This window comes from Castor canadensis, chromosome 7 (genome assembly GCF_047511655.1).
Source record: "Castor canadensis chromosome 7, mCasCan1.hap1v2, whole genome shotgun sequence".
NCBI lineage: Eukaryota > Metazoa > Chordata > Mammalia > Rodentia > Castoridae > Castor > Castor canadensis.
The window spans coordinates 7,513,753-7,535,798 of NC_133392.1; the positions used below are offsets into that span (position 1 = coordinate 7,513,753).

Sequence of the window (22,046 nt, forward strand, 5' to 3'; positions counted from 1 at the left end):
TTTTTACTCTCCTAGATTACTCTTTGATTTATAATTCAGTTTTTTAGAGGTAATTGTAATTATATCATTCTCATTTCCTTCCTAATTCTAACAAGTACTCACTGTGTCGAGGTATTCTAGGTACTAGATCTTTCACAATGAAACAAAACAAATCTCTATACTCTATATTCTGATGGACTTCATGTAACCCCTAAATATAATAAAATTCACAACTAGTAAGTGTTCAAAAATGTAACAGTAATAAAGTTGGAGTAGGGCCTTTAGCATTATTTATGAGCACTCAATCTGATATGAGACAAAGCAATTTGTTAGCGACATAAAGTAGTATGAATTTTTAAATGATTTGTTACTAACTTCAAAAATGCATAATTTAATTTAGCTTCCTACACCTCAATTACATAATTTATAAAAGGACAGGTATAGCAAATAGCCAGGTGTTAGTGGCTCACACCTGTAATCCTAGCTACTTGGGAGGCTGAGAGTGGAAGGATGTAGTTCAAGGCCAGCCAGGCAAATAGTTCACAAGACCCCCCCTCTCCAAAACAACCAGCGTAAAATGGACTGCAGGTGTGGCTCAAGTGGTACAGTCCTCTTTCCAAGCATGAAGATGAGTTCAAAACCCCAGTCCCACCTAAAAAAACCTATGTGATAGCTAAGTAGGACAATGTATTCTCAGAACCAAAAAAATACCAAAAGTCAAATAATAAATGTAAAGACCAAACTATTCAAAAGCAGAGAGACTGTCTTCAGTGCTTGGTATCAAAATGCATGAATTCACAGTTGAAGACAATCTAGGTTTGTGTGGATTATGTGAGACACCTGGGAAAAACATGAGCATGGACTATGGTGGATAACTGAGTTAGTGCTGCTTTTCTTAGGTAAACTGGGGTAGAAGACTCTTGTTCTGGAAAGATAAATATTGGAATAATGAAGGGTAAAACTTTATGATACCTAAAACTAATTGGTACAGAGAAATGTACAGACAGAGCAGGGGTCCCAAATTGTTAACAACGAGTCAATCTAACGATGGACATACTGGGATCTACTGATTTTTTTTTTAACCTTTTTGTGGTTTGAAAATTGGCAAACTGTAATATTAAGACTCCCTCCCTCAGTAAGAAAAACAGCTCATAATACAAAATGCCAAAATAATATTTTTAAGCTGAATGAAAATATGAAATCATAAATACTTAAAATTATGAAAAAAGACCGTATTTAAAGGTAAATGTTAGCTGGGCATGGTGGTACATGCCTGTAATCCAAGCACTCAGAAAGCTGAGGCAAAAGAATTTAAGAGTTCAAAGGCAGCCTATACTATGCAACAAGACCCTATCTCAAAAAAAAAAAAAAAAAATTAAAAAGGAAAAAAAGGAGCTGGCCACAGCAGGTCACGCCTATAGTCTCAAGCTATTTGGGAGGCAGAAATCAGGAGGATAGGGTTTCAAGGCCAGCACAAGCAAAAAGCTAGCAAAACCCCATCTCAATCAATAATCTTGGTCTGATGGAGTACAACTGTGACCCCAGCTATGTGAAAGGATGTACATAGGAGGATCACAATCTGAGGCTGGTACTGGAAAAAAAATGCAAGACATACCTAAAAAAAAAAAAAAAAAAACAAGAAAACCTAAACTAAAAGCAAAAAAGGGCCAAGGCTGAGGCTCAAGTGGTAGAGTACCTTACTAGGAGGCTCACGGCCATAAGTTCAAACCCCAGCACTGCCCCCCACCAAAAAAGGGGAAAAATAAAGAACAGGATGGTGGAGTGGCTCAAGTCATAGTGTGAGGCCCTTGAGTTAAAACCCCACCAGTACTGAACCAAAACAAGAGAAACTATTAATGTTGTTTAAGAAATATTCAAATGTATTATTTAAATTGTATAGAAAAAACATGTTCCCATTTTAGAGCTACAAATGTTTCTATCTTAAAGCACAGCAAAAAGGTATTAAAAACCACTGAGGGCCAGTTGTCAGTGGCTCACACCTGTAATCCTAGCTACTCAGGAGGCAGACATCAGAAGGATCATGGTTTGAGGCCAGCCTGAGCAAACAGTTTTGCAAGACCCTGTGTGGGGAAAAAAAAATCCATCTCTCTCTCTCTCTCTCTCTCTCTCTGACACACACACACACACACACACACACACAAAAGGGCTGGTGGAGAGACTCATGGTGTAGGTCCTAAGTACAAACTCCAGTACCGCCAAAAAAAAAAAAAACACTGAGGTGTTCAGTGTCTAAAATCCAAAACCAAAAAGGTGTTTGCCTCTCTTCCACAGAAAATATAACTGAGAAAGAAAAGTATCCTAAAACTACAAGGGAACAATTTAGCAAGTGCAGTCCAGGATGAAACAGAGAAGGATGCCAGCTCACCAGTGTGAACAGTCATGCAGGCTGTCATGCAGGGCTTTCCGAAGCACTGAGTCTTTGTCATAAATGCCCCAAGTAGCTTGTAGTACTGAGTCAAGTAAGCAGTCTCCTGCAGTCCGGTTCCAAAGTGCATACAGTCGACTGTCCAAACGGGTAGCCAACTCCAAGGACCAGTTTATAATTGGAGATTCTTCTTCTAACTCTATGAGGAATTTAAATAACATGTTCATTTTCATGCCTATATAATTACAAAACATTTAGTAGAGTGAGGACCTATTTTCAACATGTAAAAAGGTTTATATGAAATTTACTAATAAAGACCTAAATAAATTTGATCGACTTGAATGTAAACTTTTTGAAGAGGTGAAACACTGAGGCTCTGGAATTATTTATTCAGCTTTCAAATCCCTTATAATTTTATTTTCTAAAAATGTTTAATATAGAAATATACTAATTCTGGAATAAGAATTATAAACCAAGGTTTTAAGGCTTTTATATCTTTATCTGTTCACTCTATCACAGTGAAAACTTATAAAATGTGTCCTTTTTTTCTTTTTTTTTTTTCCTGGATGATACGGATGGGACGCATGACCCGCACATGCTGGCATGCGCTCTACCACTGAGCCACACTCTCAGCCACAATGAACAAACTATGACACTATGTTCTTAAGGACATTACATTTTTAATTAAAAATAAATATAAGGCAAGCTAGCTATGTATCGAACTACTCCATACTTTACAAAGCAAAAATTAAGTGATCAGATAGAAGGTAAATTACATTCATTAGTTATTATACTTACCCTTTTGAACATCTCTATCAAGCACCTCATCAAATAATTTTTCTTGAACTGTTGGGGGTAAGTCTTCAATATCTGCAAAGTAAAATCAGACTTGAAAGATGTTCTTGTTTTTTATAATTTAATAAACTAAGTGTGAGCCTCTAGTAATATCCTCTAAAATAACTCCCTTTCCACTGAAGACTGTCAGATATCTTCTTTAATAAATATGAGTAACATATGAGTTATAAAATATTTCCTTTCTTTACTGCATTAACAAAACTGTGATTTACTTAAAAATATAAATAATAACATGTGGACCAATAATTACATATAAAATTTTATTTGTTCTCTTAACACTGGCAACTTCTGCTACTTTCAAACTGAAGAATCTTCTCATGCAAGTTAATGAACCATGCATTTTGGCATAGTGTTTTTACCATCTTCCTCAAACTCTCTAAAGTGTATTCAGATTTGATGATAGAGTAGCCTGGAGTCATAAGAAGCAAAAGCATTTTCAATTCTAAATAAAAATCCAATCATAACTTGGGGTGGGCTTAATATACAGTACATTTCAAATAAAGTCTGCTTCAATTATAGAAGGCTCACTTATCACCACCTACTATTTGCAAATTTCCCTCTTTATGTCAAGACAAAAAGTTCAAAACATTCAGATCCCAAATGCAAGCTTTTTTAAAAAACTTTTGATTTTTGGTGTATTTACTCAATGAATGTCAACTGACCAAGACAACCTGGAAGACACCTTCATCTGTCAGTAAGCTGAAAAATGAAAAGTTGCTTTGCAATGGTAGAAATAAATTGAGTGAAAGCCGTGCCATATTCAAATGTGCCAATATCTTTAATTCAAGTAACCAGATCTATCAAAAGCCTATGTTCCAATCCTATCTCTTAATACCAGGTAGCCAGTAGTTATCTAAGTTCAAAATGACAGACATGAAAAGAAAGGGAAAATTATATGCAAAACATGCTTTAAAAAATATCTGGGACCCACAAAGTTACTATCTTATGATAACAAAAGCATTTGTTTACAGGTAGCTCTCTCTGGTCACCTCCAGCATAAATAAGACATCAAGTCATTTAAGATTCTAAGTTACTTACTTTCTTACAAAAACCTATTTCCACCCCTACATAAAATTATACCTATAATAAAATAGAAACTTCTTTTCACATTGAATTTTGGAGTTACCTGCTGGCAACGTAAATGTTACAAGGTCAGTTAGAAAATAGCAAGCAAAATCCCCCTTTCTTTGATGAAGAGAGGCAGCTATTTCTCTCCGGATTTGTTCTGTCAGTTCAGGACACACCATTGCTGGAATACACTTTGCTGCTTGTTGAGACACCTTAAATACAAAATAAACTTTCTTCTGTATCTCATTTATCATAATTGGAAACAAAACACAACATTAAAAGAAATTAGCAAAATTTCTCCAAATAACTTAGGGTTTTTTTTTTTTTTCTTTAATCTTAAATGTACTGAGTATATCAGTACAACTTTTCAGGAAAACAACCATAAAAAATGTTTTATCCTGCTTCAGTATTTCGACTTCTTCCAAAGAAGCAGAGTATACCCCTAAGAAAATAAACATGTACATAAAAATTTATGTAAATGCCGATGTTCGTAAAGGTATATCATGAGGGGGAGGAAGGACAGAAAACCTAGATGGACTAACCATAATGTACTCAATAAAAACATTTTCTAAACACAAGGAATTTCAGTTCACAGAGAAAAAGAAAATTGCAAATGCTCTTTCACGTTTCAAGTATCTTGACTTGGAATAAAGCATGATATTTAAACAGGTTAGTTCCCTCTGGCCTCAAACCCTTTCCCCTCTACCCCATTAGGTATTGCTCTAAAATTTTTTAGGGGGCGGGGAGGAGGGTGGGAGCCTGAAGTTTGAACTCATGGCTTCGGTACTTGCAAAGCAGGAGTTTTATCACTTGAGCCACACCTCCAGTCCATTTTGCTCTCATTATCTTGCAGATGGAGTCTTGTGAACTATTTGCCCAGGCTGGCCTCAAACCATTATGTTCCCAATCTCAGCCTCCCAACAGGCTAGGATTACAGTCATGAGCCACCAGCTCCCAGTAGCATTTGGCATCTCCAAGTTTAAATACAGATAGATAACCTTCAAAGTCAAGAAAGGAGTGGGATGTGAGCACTTATAGTGAGCACTACTGCAAAGACCTCCAGGCAAAGAACTACAACAAACACACTGACTAGAATATCTCCTTTTTAATGCTGAAAAGCAGCAAATGATACAAAGATTCTGCCTTCATTCTAGTTGTATTTTAAGAAGCTCAAAAAATCTATTCCAGGGCTAGTGGAGTATCTCAAGAAGAAAAGCACCTACCTACCAAATATGAAGCCCTGAGTTCAAACCCCAGTACCACCAAAAAAACTTTATGGAAAATTTTGCCATCAAAATTTTGGCTGGTAAGTAAAAGAGTTTGGCACCATCCTCAAATGAGCCAGTCAGCTCTGTTATCTACTGTCACCAACCTGGTAACATTGAAGAGTCCTTTGGAGAAACACTTAACATTCATTAAAAATAAAATTTGACATGAAAGCACACTTAATCCCAAAGTGCAACACTCACCTCTGTAAGCAATATTGCTAGCATATCCTGCCTCTGAAATCGTATAGCCAAGTGGACCAAAGTATAGCCAACATCGAAGGCAGAAGGACGGTTCAGCAAGCGTACTTCATCCGCAGTGAGCTGCCGCGCAATATCTCCTCCTGATGATTTGTATGCTTCTATGGCCCCTAAATCACCTTCTACAACCCCTAAAACAAGCATCGAGATAGAAAAGCATTTAATTATTGTATAAACCAATAGCAGTTACTCCAAACTCTTTAAGTGTTTCTTTGTGCTATTATGATCCTGGAGCATCATTGAAATGTCCTAAAGAATGTAAGGAAAATTAGTATCACCCTACCCTTTTCAAAATTTCTTTCTAGAACTAGAACAGTTAGGCAGTTATTTACCATCACAGCTGGCTTCATCCTCTGCTGCAGTTTAGAATAACTATTAGAATACAGTAAATGGATCAGATTGATAACCTAGTGTAAGAAATTAGATTTCACAGAAAACACTTTCATCCTAACTACAGAAACCGAGGAGAGAGGCATGTGCTTCCAGTGATGTTGGGCCACTTCTGCTCTTGTAACTACATTCTTAAAGCAGAATCAAAACAAATTCTGAGCTTTCTATACTGTTGTTTAGCTTTGAAACAACTTAGAGCAACTGAAACCATTTTCATTGTAAGTAACAATATTTTGATTTCAGAATCTCTTATAGCCAAAGCTTCCTTACACCCATTAAGAACTGTTAACAGCTGGAGGTGTGACTCAAGCAGTAGAGCCCCTGCCTAGCAAGTGTGAGGCCAGGAGTTCACATCTAGTACCTCAAAAAGAAAGGTACCCAAAGGTGTGGTGGCCAATTTGGTAATACCAGCACTTGGGAGGCAGAGGCAGGAGAACCGTGAGTTCAAGGCTAGCATGGACTACACAGCAAGTTCAAGGCAAGCTGGGTTAGATCCTATCTCAAAAAAAAAAAAAAAAAAAAACAGCAAAAAATTTAGCCAGATGATTTTGAATGAAATATACTAAAACATTACAAACCAGTACAGGACCCTTTTTCTAAATCCATAAAGATCCTACTAAACTAGCTTATTAATTCATAAGAATTAAATTAACATTAGGGGTGACTCGAGCTGGAGGTGTGCAGGCTGGTTGCTACAGGACCCACAACCCGGAGCATGCAAACAATAGCTCTTCAACTCCGTAATTAAAAATGGCCTCCAATAAAACTACTTTGCAAAAAATGGGAAGGAAACAGAATGGAAAAAGTAAAAAAGTTGAAGAGGCAGAGCCTGAAGAATTTGTGGTGGAAAAAGTACTGGAATGGCATGTAGTGAATGGGAAGGTGGAGTATTTCCTGAAGTGGAAGGGATTTACAAATGCTGACAATACTTGGGAGCCTGAAGAAAATTTAGATTGTCCAAAGTTAATTGACTCATTTCTTAATTCTCAAAAAGCTGGTAAAGAAAAAGATGGTACAAAAAGGAAATCTTTATCTGACAGTGAATCTGATGATATCAAGTCAAAGAAGAAAAGAGATGCTGCTGACAAACCAAGAGGCTTTGCCAGAGGTCTTGATCCTGAACGAATAATTGATACTACAGACAGCAGTGGAGAATTGATGTTTCTCATAAAATGGAAAGATTCAGATGAGGCAGACTTGGTGCTGGCAAAAAAGGCAAATATGAAATGTCCTCAAATTGTAATTGTGTTTTATAAAGAGAGACTAACTTGGCATTCTTGTCAAAAAGATGAAGCTCAGTAATTGTTTGCATTGTTTTTATATATATTTATACATATAAAATCTGAGTCTTGGTTTTTGAATTACTAGTGAAAAAGATAACCACATTCTAATGAAAATCAAGTTTGGTATGTTGGTTTTGAAAGTAGTATTGGGGGAGTTGTTGGGGTTTTTTGTTTTTGTTTTCTGCATCAATAGCACTAGTTACTTTGAACAGGTAGAATAAAAGCTTTCTGTATTGCTTCCTTTATCAGAAAAGACTATTTGGTACCAGTCTTTTAATGTTAGGGAAATTTTACAGTCATTAATCAGAACTTATCTTTTAACTGGAATGTCAAAGGACCATTCTGGACTTTTTGTTTGTGTTGGCATATACATAAAATACTTAGGTGGTTTTGGAGATGGTTTTAGGTGCTAGGGATTGAAAGCAGGACCCTGACTATGGTAAGCAAGTGCTGTACCACTGGGCTTCAACCCCAGCCTTTTTTTTTTCTTTTTTGTGGAAATAATACGGTCTCACTGGGCCTCAAACTTGAAATCCTCCTGCCTCTACCATCCAAGGGCTGGTATTACAGGCATACATCACCGTATCTGGGTTGTTTTAGTTTTCTAGAGACACATAAATACAATAGTTTATTTGCAAAATTCCTTGTTACCAGTACCAACAACTTCCCCAGCCAGATGAGGGAACTAGACAAACCCTGGTTTGTTTTAATTAGCTAAACGAGAGTAAAGTGCACTTTTAAAGGTTCCTCTAGGGAGCCATTCCTTTACAGAAACAGAAAGTTGAAATCTGTACTAAAAGGTTAAGAATCATGAAATATTTCAGACTTGGCTCATGGAAATGTAATCTGCTGGTTAGAAATATTGACAATTTAGGACCTGCTGGCATAAATTTGTGAAAATTTTATAAATTGATCTGCATGCTTTTTCTTTCCCCAGACTCATTCCTTCCATGTAGGCTCAATCTTTGCAGTATTTGGGTTACTGGTTCTGCAGAAGCCAGGAAAACAACTTTGTAGTAATCAGAATATTATCAAACTGTATATTGTTTACTTTATTATAAATAATGGTGAACAGTGGTCAATAGTTTTATATTCCTTTTAAAAAACTAAATTAATTAACGTTAGGTAAAGATATTAATTGTATTTACTAAGAAGTATGATACAGTGTGGATAATAAATAACCTTGGCAAAAAATGAAAGTGTAGATTAATTTCAAATTTAGCACAAATAGAATTTTAAAAAGAAAACAAGACTTCAGGACCAAATAATTTTAAGTGTTTCCTAAGTTACATAATGTGAACTTTTTGAGAAAATTGCTAATAGTAACTAAAAATGTTCCTATTACGGGTTTTTGTTTGTTTGTTTGTTTGTTTTTGGCAGTCCTGGAGTTTGAACTCAGGTCTTCAATCTAGCTAGGCAAGTGTCACACCGCATTAGTCATGCCTCAAGCTCCTAAGCTGTGCTTTTTAAAAAGCACTTTTTATTGCTATTTTGAATTAGAAATTACAGATATTCCTTACAGAATGTGTAATAATACAACAATCTCCCTCTTTATTAAACATAACAAAGCTTAAACATAATTCCCACATTCACTGAACACTCATGTTATACACAGCACTATGACAGTATGAGAAACATAAAAGACAGTAAAAACATGACTACTATACTCAAGAGTCCTTTTTAATCACATCTGTAAGCCACAAGAGGTCAGCTTCAAAAGTTTTCAAAATCTGTCATAGATCCTTTCTGTAAATCTACATCCTCTTCTCCCCAGCATAAACACTCACATTATTCAGGTTAAGAACCCATGAGAAAGTCAGGTATGACAATAAAACTTAACAGTCCCAGCACTTAGGAGGCTGAGGCAGGAAGACTCCATGAGCCAGGAGATTCAGAATAGCCTGAGCAATGTAAGTGAGACCCCTCTCATCTCAATCAATCAATCAATAAATAAAGAAAAACTTGGGGGTTGGAGGCATACCTTAGTTGTAGAACACATGCCTAGTGTGTGCAAAGCTTAGGTCGGATCTCCAGCTCAACTACCACCACCAAAAAAAAATAAAATAAAATAAACCACCTCACAACCCTCATGTTATTAAATGACAATATCAGACTTTTTATTTTTACAGCAATGTGGATTAATACATTGCTGAACACATATGTACAAGTTCAAATTCAGCTGTAAAACCCATCCCTAAACCCCTTTATACTAAAAAACTTCAAAATACACTTATAAGGGGCAGTGTCCCAGAGCAGTTAAGATTGAAACACAGTAGGTTTGGCATGAGACAAGGGAGATAAATCTTTCCAAAGTGTAAGCCTTGAGAACAGAAATTGCTACTTGAATGAAAAGTCACATACATACAAAGAGTTTTCTAGGGCTGGCAGAGTAAGTAGCTCAAGTGATAGAGTGCCCACGTATCAAGAATGAGGCTCTGGAGTTCAAATCCCAGGACCACCAATAAAAAAAAAAATTCTGATTTGTAATTATATTCAAGTACACAAAGAAGTCTAAAACCTCTACTTCACTTGTTTTCATTATTTAAAACAATATCATAAGGCCAAATTTTTTAATAATTTACTGCAATTTACATTATTCCAAACTGAGTATGCCTACCCCATGTCCTTTTGTTTCTATAATATCTCTGTATAAAGACAACTACTTTTCCCATCAGCCCTATAAATGCCAAAACCAGGGCTGAAAGTATATAGTTCAGTGATAGAGCACTTGCCTAGCATGACAAGGCTTTAGGTTTTTTCCAACACAGGAAGTCAAAACAAAGCTTTTAGCTGGGCACTGGTGGCTCATACCTATAATTCTAGCTACTTGGGAGGCTGAGATCAGAAGAATTGCAGTTCGAGGTCAGCCTAGGCAAATATTTGCAAGACCCCATCTCCAAAATAATGAGAGCAAAATGAACTGGAATGTGGCTCAAACAATAGACACCTGCTTTGCAAGCAGAAGCCCTGAGTTTAAATTCCAGTCCTGCCAAAAAAAAAAAAAATTACCTTGAACCTAAAAATAACTATTTATAAAGTACTTTAATATTACATATAAAACATTCCAAGATCTCCTAGAAGAAATCCAAGAGTTTGACCAATTTACCTGAAAAGGCAAAGAAGATCATCTGCACCAGTACACATGTATGTAATATATACACATATTATGCTTTCCTAGGTTCAAATTATTATTTATTTCTAAAAGACAAATATGAGGTAATCTAAAGCTAAATACTAAATGACTACCATTTTAAGGTTGGACGACCTTCTAAATCACTGTCTGTACTATTTTTAGTTAACTCACTCTACAGCTGAAGTCTAGAAGAATCACATCTTAAAAATTGTTAAAAATTCTTCAAACCCCAGTCCCATCCCCCCCAAAAAAACACAAGAATTCAGATTTGGAGGTGTGGCTCAAGCAAAACACCTGCCCTGAGTTCAAACTCCAGTACTGCCTCCCCTCCCAAAAGAGAAATCTTAACATTCTCTACTGTTTCTGAGGATTTCTGAATTTAAAAGCTAACTGACAATTGGCAGGGGGAGAATGTGGACCAAACAGCATAACAAAGTTTCCAACTGTGCTTAAGAACTATGATTTATGGTATCATTCATTCTGCCTTCATAATAAAGTGCTTTTAAAAAGTATAGAGCCAAATTTGGAGGCTACTTACTCAAAACGCTAAACATTGATTTACCATTTGATCCAGCAATACCACTCTTGGGGATAGACCCCAAAGACTGTGACACAGGTTACTCCAGAGGCACCTGCACACCCATGTTTATTATGGCACTATTCACAATAGCCAAGTTATGGAAACAGCCAAGATGCCCCACCACTGACGAATGGATTAAGAAAATGTGGTATCTATACACAATGGAATTTTATGCAGCCATGAAGAAGAATGAAATGTTATCATTCGCTGGTAAATGGATGGAATTGGAGAACATCATTCTGAGTGAGGTTAGCCTGGCCCAAAAGACCAAAAATCGTATGTTCTCCCTCATATGTGGACATTAGATCAAGGGCAAACACGACAAGGGGATTGGACTTTGAGCACATGATAAAAGCGAGAGCACACAAGGGAGGGGTGAGGATAGGTAAGACACCTAAAAAATTAGCTAGCGTTTGTTGCCCTTAACGCAGAGAAACTAAAGCAGATACCTTAGAAGCAACTGAGGCCAATAGGAAAAGGGGACCAGGAGCTAGAGAAAAGGTTAGATCAAAAAGAATTAACCTAGGAGGTAACACACACGCACAGGAAATTAATGTGAGTCAACTCCCTATATAGCTATCCTTATCTCAACAAGAAACACTTGTTCCTTCCTATTATTGCTTATACTCTCTCTTCAACAAAATTAGAGGTAAGGGCAAAATAGTTTATGCTGGGTATTGAGGGGGTGGGGGGAGGGGGAGGGGGCAGAGTGGGTGGTAAGGGAGGGGGTGGGGGCAGGGGGGAGAAATGACCCAAGCCTTGTATGCACATGTGAATAATAAAACAATTAAAAAAAGTATAGCGCCAGAGCCTGGTGCCAGTGGCTCACACCTGCAATCCTAGCTACTCAGCAGACAGAGATCAGGAGTATCTGGGAAAAAAAAAACATCACAAAAAAGGGATGGTGGAGAGGCTCAAGGTGTAGTCCTGAGTTTAAGCCCCAGTATGAATGAAGGAAGGGGAAAAAAAAAAAAAAAAGTATAGAGTCAGGAGCCAGAACCTCACACCTATAATCCTAGCTACTTAGGAGGCAGAGATCAAGAGGTTCGAAGTTTGAAACAAGACCCTATCTCGAAAAATACCAAACCCAAAAAAGGGCTAGAGTTGTGCCTCCAGTGTTAAGAGTGTGGGCCTAGCAAGCCTAGCAAGTGTGAGGCCCTTAGTTCAAGCCCTAGTACTGAAAATATATACATATAGATAAAAAGAATTTCAAATGTTGAATTGCATGGTATATCAATCAAATCTCAATAAAACTGAGATATCTGACCTAATCAAAAACCCTGAATCCCTCCCTGACACCCCATGTGCTCCATTTAACCAAAGAAAGGCTACAGATGCTGCCCATTCCCCAGCACAGAGAAAGTACAGGGGAAAGAACTAAGGATGAACAGACTTGAAGCTTCCCAGATCACCAAAAAATACATATGAAATATAGTTAGCATAAAATTGTTTTTTTTTAAATATCTTATATGGACTAGAGCAAGTGGCAGAATGCCTGCTTTGCAAGCACAATGGCCTGAGTTCAAATCCCAGTCCTACACACACACACACAAAAATTAATGTGAAATGTTTTAGAAATATGTAATTCCATTCTTCTCATTAACCATTTTAAGACCGTTAGTTTCAATGACTGGTGAATTTTCAGCTGCAAAGATTAATAAACTTATTACAAATCAAATTTTATGAGAATGACACTAAACTGCCCAAAATTTTGTTGTATCTTTATCACTCACTGATCAAAGAAAACTGTTGAAGGTTAGAGTTTCTTCATAGGTAGGTGTTCTGTGTAAACACAATGTTTAAAAGGATTTGGTCTGTATTCATATATTTTAAACTTTCAGCCACTACGTTTTTCTACTTAGGGAGAGGAAAAAAGCATCATAATACATACCAAAAAAAAGAAGAAAAGAGAACACACACACAAAGATGTCTATTGAGCTCTTCATATAATAATATATTTTGAGCACTTTTTAACATCAGGGATAAAAGGAGAGTGGAAAGAAGCAGAAGAGCTGATAGGCAGGGGGGGAAAAAAGCAAATAAATTTAAATACTAACTTCTCACTTAACAGGACAAAGGCCAAGAAAAAAACGGAAATGTTCCAGGCAAATACAGAAATGACTTGCACCTGTTCTCTAGATTACTGACTCCTCACAATGCCTCCAAAAATAATTGAAGTCCCTTTCTCTTCATATCTTTTTTTAATTTAACACATTCTGTCCCTTCCTCCTTCATGATATGAAGGCAAATAAAAAGACAACTGAAAGCACACTGAGATTAGCTGTATAAAACTAACCTGCAATATCATGCATTCAAAATTGAATGAGATGCACAAGTAGTTAAATAGTGATAAATAATTACAGAAAAAGGAAAGTGTTAAAAACATGAAGACCAAAGTAAATGAAAAATACTGTCTATTACTAGTATTAAGTTTTTTTTAAAAGAGGAAGTAGCAGCAGCTCATGTTTTCCCATAAACTGGGCCAGGAGTAGAGCCTAATATATTTTAAAGCCACAGGTCAGTATCTCACTGGGGACTTCACAGCTACTATGGAACTCCGTTGGTTAGCATATGGAGCTGGCTCATAGATGTTTAAAAAACAGACTTATTTTTCCCCCATATATGGCACAGTTTTCAAAGTTTTGCCTTATATTCTTTTATGACGTAAATTATAATGGTAACTAACTTTGAAAAAAATGCCAAATGGTAAAAAAAAAAGCCAGGACTTACCTGAGCCCACATGGGCCAGCTCAACACTACCCTGGAGTTCTATGGTAGCTGTGACATTACAGCATGGTTTATGCTGTGGGGTCAGGGTGGACTTGGAGTCAGCAGGCACAATTTCAGGAACCCTTAAAGAGAAAAGTTAGTTTTAAGTGGTAATGTTCTGAATGTCCTACACCATGGTCAGAGAAAGATGCAGATGTGGCTGGCTATCATGTCTAGGTAGTTTTCCCTTACCCAATAGTTTAATTGATTTACATGGTTTTGCATGTTAACAAGAAACTATATGACCCAGTAGCACTTTCTTAATATCAACCATTTGGCTATAGTTTAATCATGAATCTGAGCTTAAATATTCATGGTTAACTCTTTCAATACTCAAATACGAGCTGCTTTTTAAATACGATGTCCTCAGTAGTTTTAAGTGTACCTTCAAACAGGCACAAGCACAGAGACAACCCTAGAGACAGTCTAAGCGGACCAAACAAATAACCTCCTAGTCACATTTTCAACAGAATAACTAATGTCAATAAATTAAGATCTATCAGGTGTGATGGCAAGTGCCTATAGCCCCAAGACTTGAGAAGCTGAGCAGGAGAAATCTACCAGGACTGTCTGACTACATGGCCAGACCCTATCTCAAAAGAAAAAAAAAGCCCTACCATTTCTACACCTAGAATAGTTCTATAAAACAATAACCTTTTCAAAAAAACAGGAGATGAAAATCAGAAATTGAAAATAAAATTTTGGGGGGCCAGTATTAGGGCCTTGGTTGCTAGGGAGGTGTTCTACTTGAACCATGCTTCTATCACTGAAGCCATGTCCCTAGCCAAGAAATTGGAATTGGTTTTTTTGTTTGTTTGTTTTGGTGGCACCGGGTTTTGAACTCAGGGTCTCACGCTTGCTAGACTGGCTCTTACCGCTTGAGTCACTCTACCAATCCTTTTATGTGATGGTTTTCCAGATACGGTATCGTGAACTATTTGGCCAGGGCTGGCTTCAAACACGATTCTCCTGATCACTGCCTCCTAAAAGTAGCTAGGATTACAGGCATGAGCCACTGATGCCTGGCCAGAAACTGGAAAGAAATTCTTGAATGTAACCTAATCTATGATGTATCAAGATTAGCTTCTATTTAATAATTTCACTGTACACCATTAAAATATGCTCTTAAGAAAAATAAAAGATTCAATGAGGTAAGGATGTCCAATAGTCCCTAAGGCCTTTTAAATGTTCTATGATCAATTATGACAAACTACATCAAATATAGTTCATACTTCTGAGCTCTCATTTCCTTACATTTTTGGTCAGACTATTAACAAACCAACTGCTGTAGAAATATAAATCACCAAAGTCATGGATAAATATACACTGATAGACACTTCATAAGAAAAAAGACCCGGTTATGCAGGAAGAATTACCACAACACATGATGGAGCTGGGAAAATGGCTCAAGTAGTAGAGCACTTGCCTAGTATGTTTGAGGCCCTGGATTCAATACCCAGTATCAAAAATTAAAAATTTCACTTAAATTTTAAAAAGTGTGATGGAAGGATTTAAAGGAACAAGTCACAAAGTTATTTTTGACACAAATGATCAGAGATGAGTCTAAATATTAATGGTTTAGAGAAAATGAACACGAGCTCAAATTACAAAGGTCACTTAAAATATCACCAAACTATTCAACTGAAGCAAGGAAAATTTTAAGTGTAGGATCTAAAACTTGATTTGGAACTCATATAGAACAGTATATGCCAAAGCTACATTCACCGATGCAGTTAAATCCAGAGGTTTTTCTGACTTCAAAATAAAATTTTCATTTGTTACATACTACCAAGTTATCGTGGCTGAATTTGAAATCAAATCTCAGATGTTCAGAATTATACTATTTTGGGTAGGTCTGGAGAGAGTAAATAGTCTACCCTACCCTCTTTTACAAGTAAGAAAACTAGAGGGCAAGAGAACATTTCAAAAGGTGGGGGGGAAGAGGGGAAACAAAAGGAAAAACTCATGATCTAACATAACTATATACTGTTCATTAAATCCATTTAACTGTTCTTCTAGTCAAAAATACAGACAGAATTAAGACAGCAAATCATCAAATTAAAAGAGATGTTAAAAAGTAACCTAGTCCGTCTAGGTAAGACTCCAGCTAGAAGTACAAAATAGGAAAGTCCCTATAATTTGCCACAAGAGAAGGTTCCTTGATTTCGTAACTCACAATCTGCATATATGCACCCAACTGAACTGAGTGGTATGTTCTGCCCCCATGGTTTCAGGCCCATCTACACAACACAATGACCTTAACTATTCTATCTTTAGGAAAAATTATACAGCTCTCCAACTCGAATGTCCAAACCAAAAACCTGGCTATCTTTAACTCCTTCTCCCACTCGATCCAATATAAATTCCTTCAAGTTTTACCCATTCTATCTCTTAGATGTTTCTCAAATATATCCTTCTCTCTCATCTCCATTACCTCTTACACTAGCCTAAGACTTACCTGAATTTATATAATTTCCTAAATGGTCTGTTTGTCTCAAGAATTGGCCCTTCCTAATCTATTCTCTATACTACGGCCGGAGTGGTTTTACTAAACCACAAATCTGATTTAAAGCACTCCTATTACAAAGGGTTACGACTGCCCTTCTGCTGAAAGCTAAATTTTCTTAACCAGGCAAACAAACCTTGAACCATCCTGATTAACTTCTTTCATGTTGTTGGACATACTGTGCTTTCTCGACTCTGGGGTCTTAACAAACACTTGAAAAGGTAAAAACGGACAATGTTTTAAAATAACTGGGGGGAGGGAGCCAGGATGGACATTTGTCTTATCAGATTTTTAAATGTGTAACAATGTTATAATCACTTAAGTAAAAGCATAATGTTGATCTTATATGTAGCCTCAAAACAAACTCGAAATCAATGGAGAAAGAATTTATTTAATAAATCATGAGTGTAAATTATTTAAAACAAATATTTTAATCCTTAGTTCAATCTAAAAAAACTGCACACAACAAAGACAAAATGTACCTAAAATAAGTTACCCCACCAAAAAGAGAAAGAATATTTGCAACAAATATGACCAGTATGCACTTTAAGATCTATACTGTTTATTTACAGACATTGTGTAACTTGGTAAAATCACTAAAGAAAATGAGATGAATCAACAATTCACAGAAAAAAAAATACAAATGACTAATAAAATGGGATAGTGTACTGTCCTTAATAAGTCCTTAATAACAAACATTGACAAAGACACACCTCCACAGGTATTTCCTGTTAATGCTAAGGAAGTACTAGTGCTGCTAGTAGTAAGAGGTACCTTCAGATATAGCACTCAGTTTTATATTACGTATTTATTTCTTAAAATATAAAACACTGTCATTCAAAATACAAGGTGCAATGAAAAGGCAGAATATAAGGTAACTTCAACCATGTAAAAGAAAGTAAATAAAGAGATTGAAAATACACAAAAAATCTGACTTTTTCTCTAGGCAGTGAGATTAAAAAGTATTATTACTTTTTCATAGCTATTCTTATCTCTAAATATTCTGTAATGTGTATAGTCTGCTTTAACGATTTTTAAAAAACTAACCTTTCATATAAATACTGTTACAGGAAGTCAGGAAAAATGTCTGAACTTGATACAAGAAATAATATGTCCACTGACTATGAATGCATAAATGAAACCATGTTGTATACACACAATAGAAAACTACTTGGTCTTAAAAAGGAAGGAAATTCTGACACTTGTACAACATAACATGAACCTTAAAGACACTGCACTAAATGAAATAAGCTAGTCACAAAAGGTCAAATACTGTATGAATTTATTCATATGAGGTTCTTAATAGTCACATTTACAGAAAATAAAATGGCTAGGAAAGGAGGTGAATTACTGTTTAATGTTTTGCAAGATGAAACAAGTTCTGGAGATGAATGGTGATGATGATTCACAACAATGTAGATGTCCCTGGTATACATGTAAAAAATGGGGACAGGGAGTGTCGCTCAGTGACAGCATAAATGCCCAGCCTGAGGAAGACCCTGGGCTCTATCCCAGCACCAATAAAAGAGATTTAAGTGATAAAATATGTGAATTATGCCACCATTAAATGGTTTTAAAAGCACAATAAAGGCATTATTCAGAGATATATGAAGGATACTACCTCAAAAAATTCCACCTCTATGTCTTCCCTCTCCTAAAAATATGTAATTGAATTCAAATCATAAGGAAACCTAAAAATCCAAATTGAGAATCAGTCTGTAAGACATTAATGCCATGAAAGATTAACTTAAAAAACAAAAACCAGTTACTGCCCTGCATTAGAGGAGACTGAATAGATAAAACACAGGGTACTATATAAACCTGAACTGAATAGGGTGGGGACAACGCAATCACTGAAATTACTGGTGAAACTGAACAGACTTTGAGTATCATATTTTCTGTGTAATTACACCATGTGGCTAGGTATGAAAATGTCCTTGTTATGTGTTATATGCTGAAGAACTTAGGAGCAAAGTGTCTGGAAGTCTGCAACTAACTCTCAAATGTCTCAGAAAAAAAACCATAACAATGAGAGACAGAAAGATAGCAACCAATGTAACACAGCAATAACTGGAAAATCTATGGCAAGGTTTGTGGTAGTCAGTGTGTTACACTTGCAACTTATATAAGCCGTGAAATTTCTCAGAATAAAAGGTTAATGGTAAAAAATATGGATGGCTCTGCACAGCAAGACTGGAGGTGAGTTAGGAGAAAAATAGGAAGAACTACTGTATAAACCTAACTATCCATGCTTGGGGTTTTTTTCCCCCCAATATACATAATTTACTTTAATAAGACCTTTTAAAGATTATTTTTATATTTTAGACTCTAACATTATATATTTTAGACTCTAAGCACAATCTTTTACATTTAATAAAAGACTCATCCAGGTTTCCTAGCAGTGTTTTTACCTAATTATTTTTTAAATAAAAATGTTTACTAAGTCAATAATGCATATTAAAATGTTAGTATCATCTAATCAAGAATCACCAGACATAGCCCCTTTCTCAGCATAGGAGGCACACATTACTAATTGGCAAGCCTGTGTGATCAATCATCTCTGAAAGCCAGAAATTATGTCACAAACATACCAAAGGCAAACAGAAGAATACCGCTAGGGCTCTACATATCCATTACTATCCATTTGCCTCACTAGGAGATGCACACCTTTCCTGCAAGCTTTTTTTTTTAATATCCCGGATATTAAGAAGTACTTTCAAATCCCAAGCTAAACTGGCCAGCATCAATTAACAGTGAAAAGAAAAAGAGGAAAGAAGTGGGGGTGGGTGGGGAAAGAGTATATTCCCTACATGTCAGAATCTTTTATACTGCTGAAAACTCATAGTTCGTTTTGAAATTATGATGCAAAATGCTATTTTGTATCCAGAATTCCAAAATCATAGGAGCCAAAAACCTACCTGAAGATAACAGTTCCTATCGTAGCGCTAAAAAGTAATTGTACTACTTTTAGTGAGCTACCTTGGTCAGGAAGTAAATCCACCAGGCAAGAATGCGTACAGACGGAAAGATACTGAGTTCTTAGAGTTACAGACGCACACTCATGGAAGAGTATCACGTAAAAGTTCATCAAGGACATACAAGGAAGGCACTGCTAGCATTCTAGCAGCTAACTTTCCTTTTATGGATACAGTGACAAAGATTTGCTACAGGAGTCTGCATATATTTTGGATTCTATTAAGAGCTTTTAATAGAATATTTTCACTAAAGACATTTTTGCTTAAAAAAAGTGGGCAATGAAATAATTTTAAATGTTGAGGACTACTAAAAAGATATGAGACCTTTTTCTCTGGCTCTGACTTCACTGAGAGTAACGTAGTGTATTAAAAAAAGAGAATGCTACACCAAGGGTATCTTTCAGTAGAACACTCAAAGCCTGGAATCAACATAAAATCTAAATTCACAATCCAGCACCTTACAAAAAATTATAACTTAAATCTAATAAAGTAGCAAATAATTTCATTAGCTTCCTTTCTACATTCCCAGCAGATGATCACTAAAAATGACATGTTAGAAGAAAGATCTGCTACTGAACAAACAACATGGAAGTAATGATGGCTGCAAAGCAATTCCGCAGGGCAGGAAAAATTCTAAAGATAGCAAATAGATTGCCCAAACAGCTGTAGCGTAACAAGCCAACACAAGCAAGGCAAACAGAACAAAGAGTACAGAAACGTCACACAGAAAAATCAAGCTTAAATAACATGACTTCAGCCTGGAATACTGAGAAATATTAGCAAGTAACAAATTACCTTGGAACACAACAATCAGCTTCATATAGGCATATTTATTTTGCTGCCCTGAAAAAAGGCAAGCCTGAAAACATGACTATTCACAGGCATCAAATATTAGTCAAAAGTTCCAGTAACGGTGTCAATCTAGTGCTAGTGCTCTAGCAGAAAAGAGCATCTCTGCTTTTGTCTACAAAATAGCAACATGGCTCCTTCACACCCAGCCTCTGGATAGCTTCTCTCCTTATTTAATAAAGTAACTCTAAACCCTAAGAACTGGTGTAGGTTAAGTAAAATTTTTCTGGAATTGTCAAATTAGGATAGTATTTGTTTTAAAAAAAAAAAAAAGCTATTTGTATTTATTTCCTGTTGCTGTTCTTACAAGTTACTACAAAGTTAGTGACTTACAACAATATGAACTTTTTATCTTAAAACTGAGGAGATCAGAAGTTCAACATGTGTGTCACTAGTCTACAATTAAGGTGTTGCTAGGACTGTGCTCTTTCAGAAAGGTTATTTCTCTGGAAAAACAAAACTTGCAAAATGTAACCTTCCTTGAGAAAAACCTTCAGTTAACAAACTGCAAATGTCCATTCATATACACAATTTTTAATTCAGATACCAAAACAGTCAGGTTGGAGCCATGACTAGCAAGTATGAGGCCCTGAGTTCAAACCCCAGTGCCACCAAAAAAAAAAAAAAAGAGAGAGATTAAAATTCAGGGTAACACAAATAATAAACAAATGACTAAGTACATTATTAGAAGGTGGCAAGTGTTATGAAGAAAATTAAAACTGGGAGCAGGGGATATAAGACAGGAAATTTTAAAGACAGCAGTTAGGAAGGCCTCCTGAGAAAGCATCATTTGAGAAAAGAAATCAATAGAGGTAATTTAGTAGACCCTGCAATCTAGAGAGAGCAATGCAGCATAGGAAAGGCTTGAGACTTGTCTGTAGAAAAGAAAGGTAGCCAGATTGGAATGAGCCAAAGCTAACAGTACATGAGTTCAGAGGTAAACAATGCATACTGGGGTGAGAATATATCGCACAGGGTATACAGATGGCTTTGTAGAGTCTTTGAAGGTGTCTGGCTTTTGCTTTTAGTGACCAGCAATCACTAAAAAGTTCTTAGCCAAACTCAGAGTTCTTATGTTAAGAGCCGACTGTAAGGGACAGCAAGGACAGAATTGACCTGGTTTAGACCAGGGTATTGAGAAGTGGTCAGATTCTGGATATATTTTGAAGGCAGAGTCTGACAAATAGGAATGAGATATAAGAGAAAAAGAGAAGAATCAATGATGACAAAGGCTTTTGGCTCATGCAATAGAATATGAATTTGCCATTAATCAAGGTGAGAGTCGATGTCTAGAGCACATTCTTTGGGATTACTGGATTCTAACCCTGTGTATCATTTTGAGTTTTTGAGAAGTCCTTAAAACTTATAGGCAACTAACAGATATACAAATTCCATCCTTTCTGGAAGTGATTTAAATGATGTCCTTTGCCCCTTTCCTCTTTCCTTCCCCTCTTGTTTTTGTCCCCATTTGCAACTGATCTTGATATTCCTTTACTGTATCTACATGATGTGCTGTTTTGACTTTACTACACTAGTCCCACCCCCAGATTCCACTTTTACTGATGTCAGGTTTTGGCACTGCCAGCCACAACCTCCACTCACCATTGACATACATGACTTATGTGAAACTTACACTGAACAACCACATAAAGTTGCTTACTCAATAGTGTTGAGGCTTTAGTTTACTTTTGCTGTCTCAACAACCCAACCTTCCTCACTCCTGTTTCATCAGTTACAAAGCTGGCCT

At 36.3% G+C, this 22,046-nt stretch overlaps 1 protein-coding gene and 1 pseudogene across 9 annotated transcripts in view; one reads left to right on the forward strand and one right to left on the reverse strand.

The window, feature by feature from the left end:
• The window catches only part of Zranb1 (zinc finger RANBP2-type containing 1), a 46,626-nt gene that overhangs the window by 7,621 nt on the left and 16,959 nt on the right, over positions 1-22,046 (reverse strand). For all 9 annotated transcript variants that reach the window (XM_074078101.1, XM_020157868.2, XM_074078096.1 and 6 more), the window contains 4 exons: positions 5,758-5,945; positions 4,347-4,500; positions 3,164-3,235; positions 2,366-2,564 (listed from right to left, as the gene is read on the reverse strand). In XM_074078101.1, coding sequence (XP_073934202.1) covers positions 2,366-2,564; positions 3,164-3,235; positions 4,347-4,500; positions 5,758-5,781 — 449 coding nt within the window. In that variant the 5' untranslated portion in view covers positions 5,782-5,945. The remainder of the gene's footprint in view (positions 1-2,365; positions 2,565-3,163; positions 3,236-4,346; positions 4,501-5,757; positions 5,946-22,046) is intronic.
• Positions 6,933-7,506, forward strand: LOC109682565 (chromobox protein homolog 3 pseudogene; annotated as a pseudogene).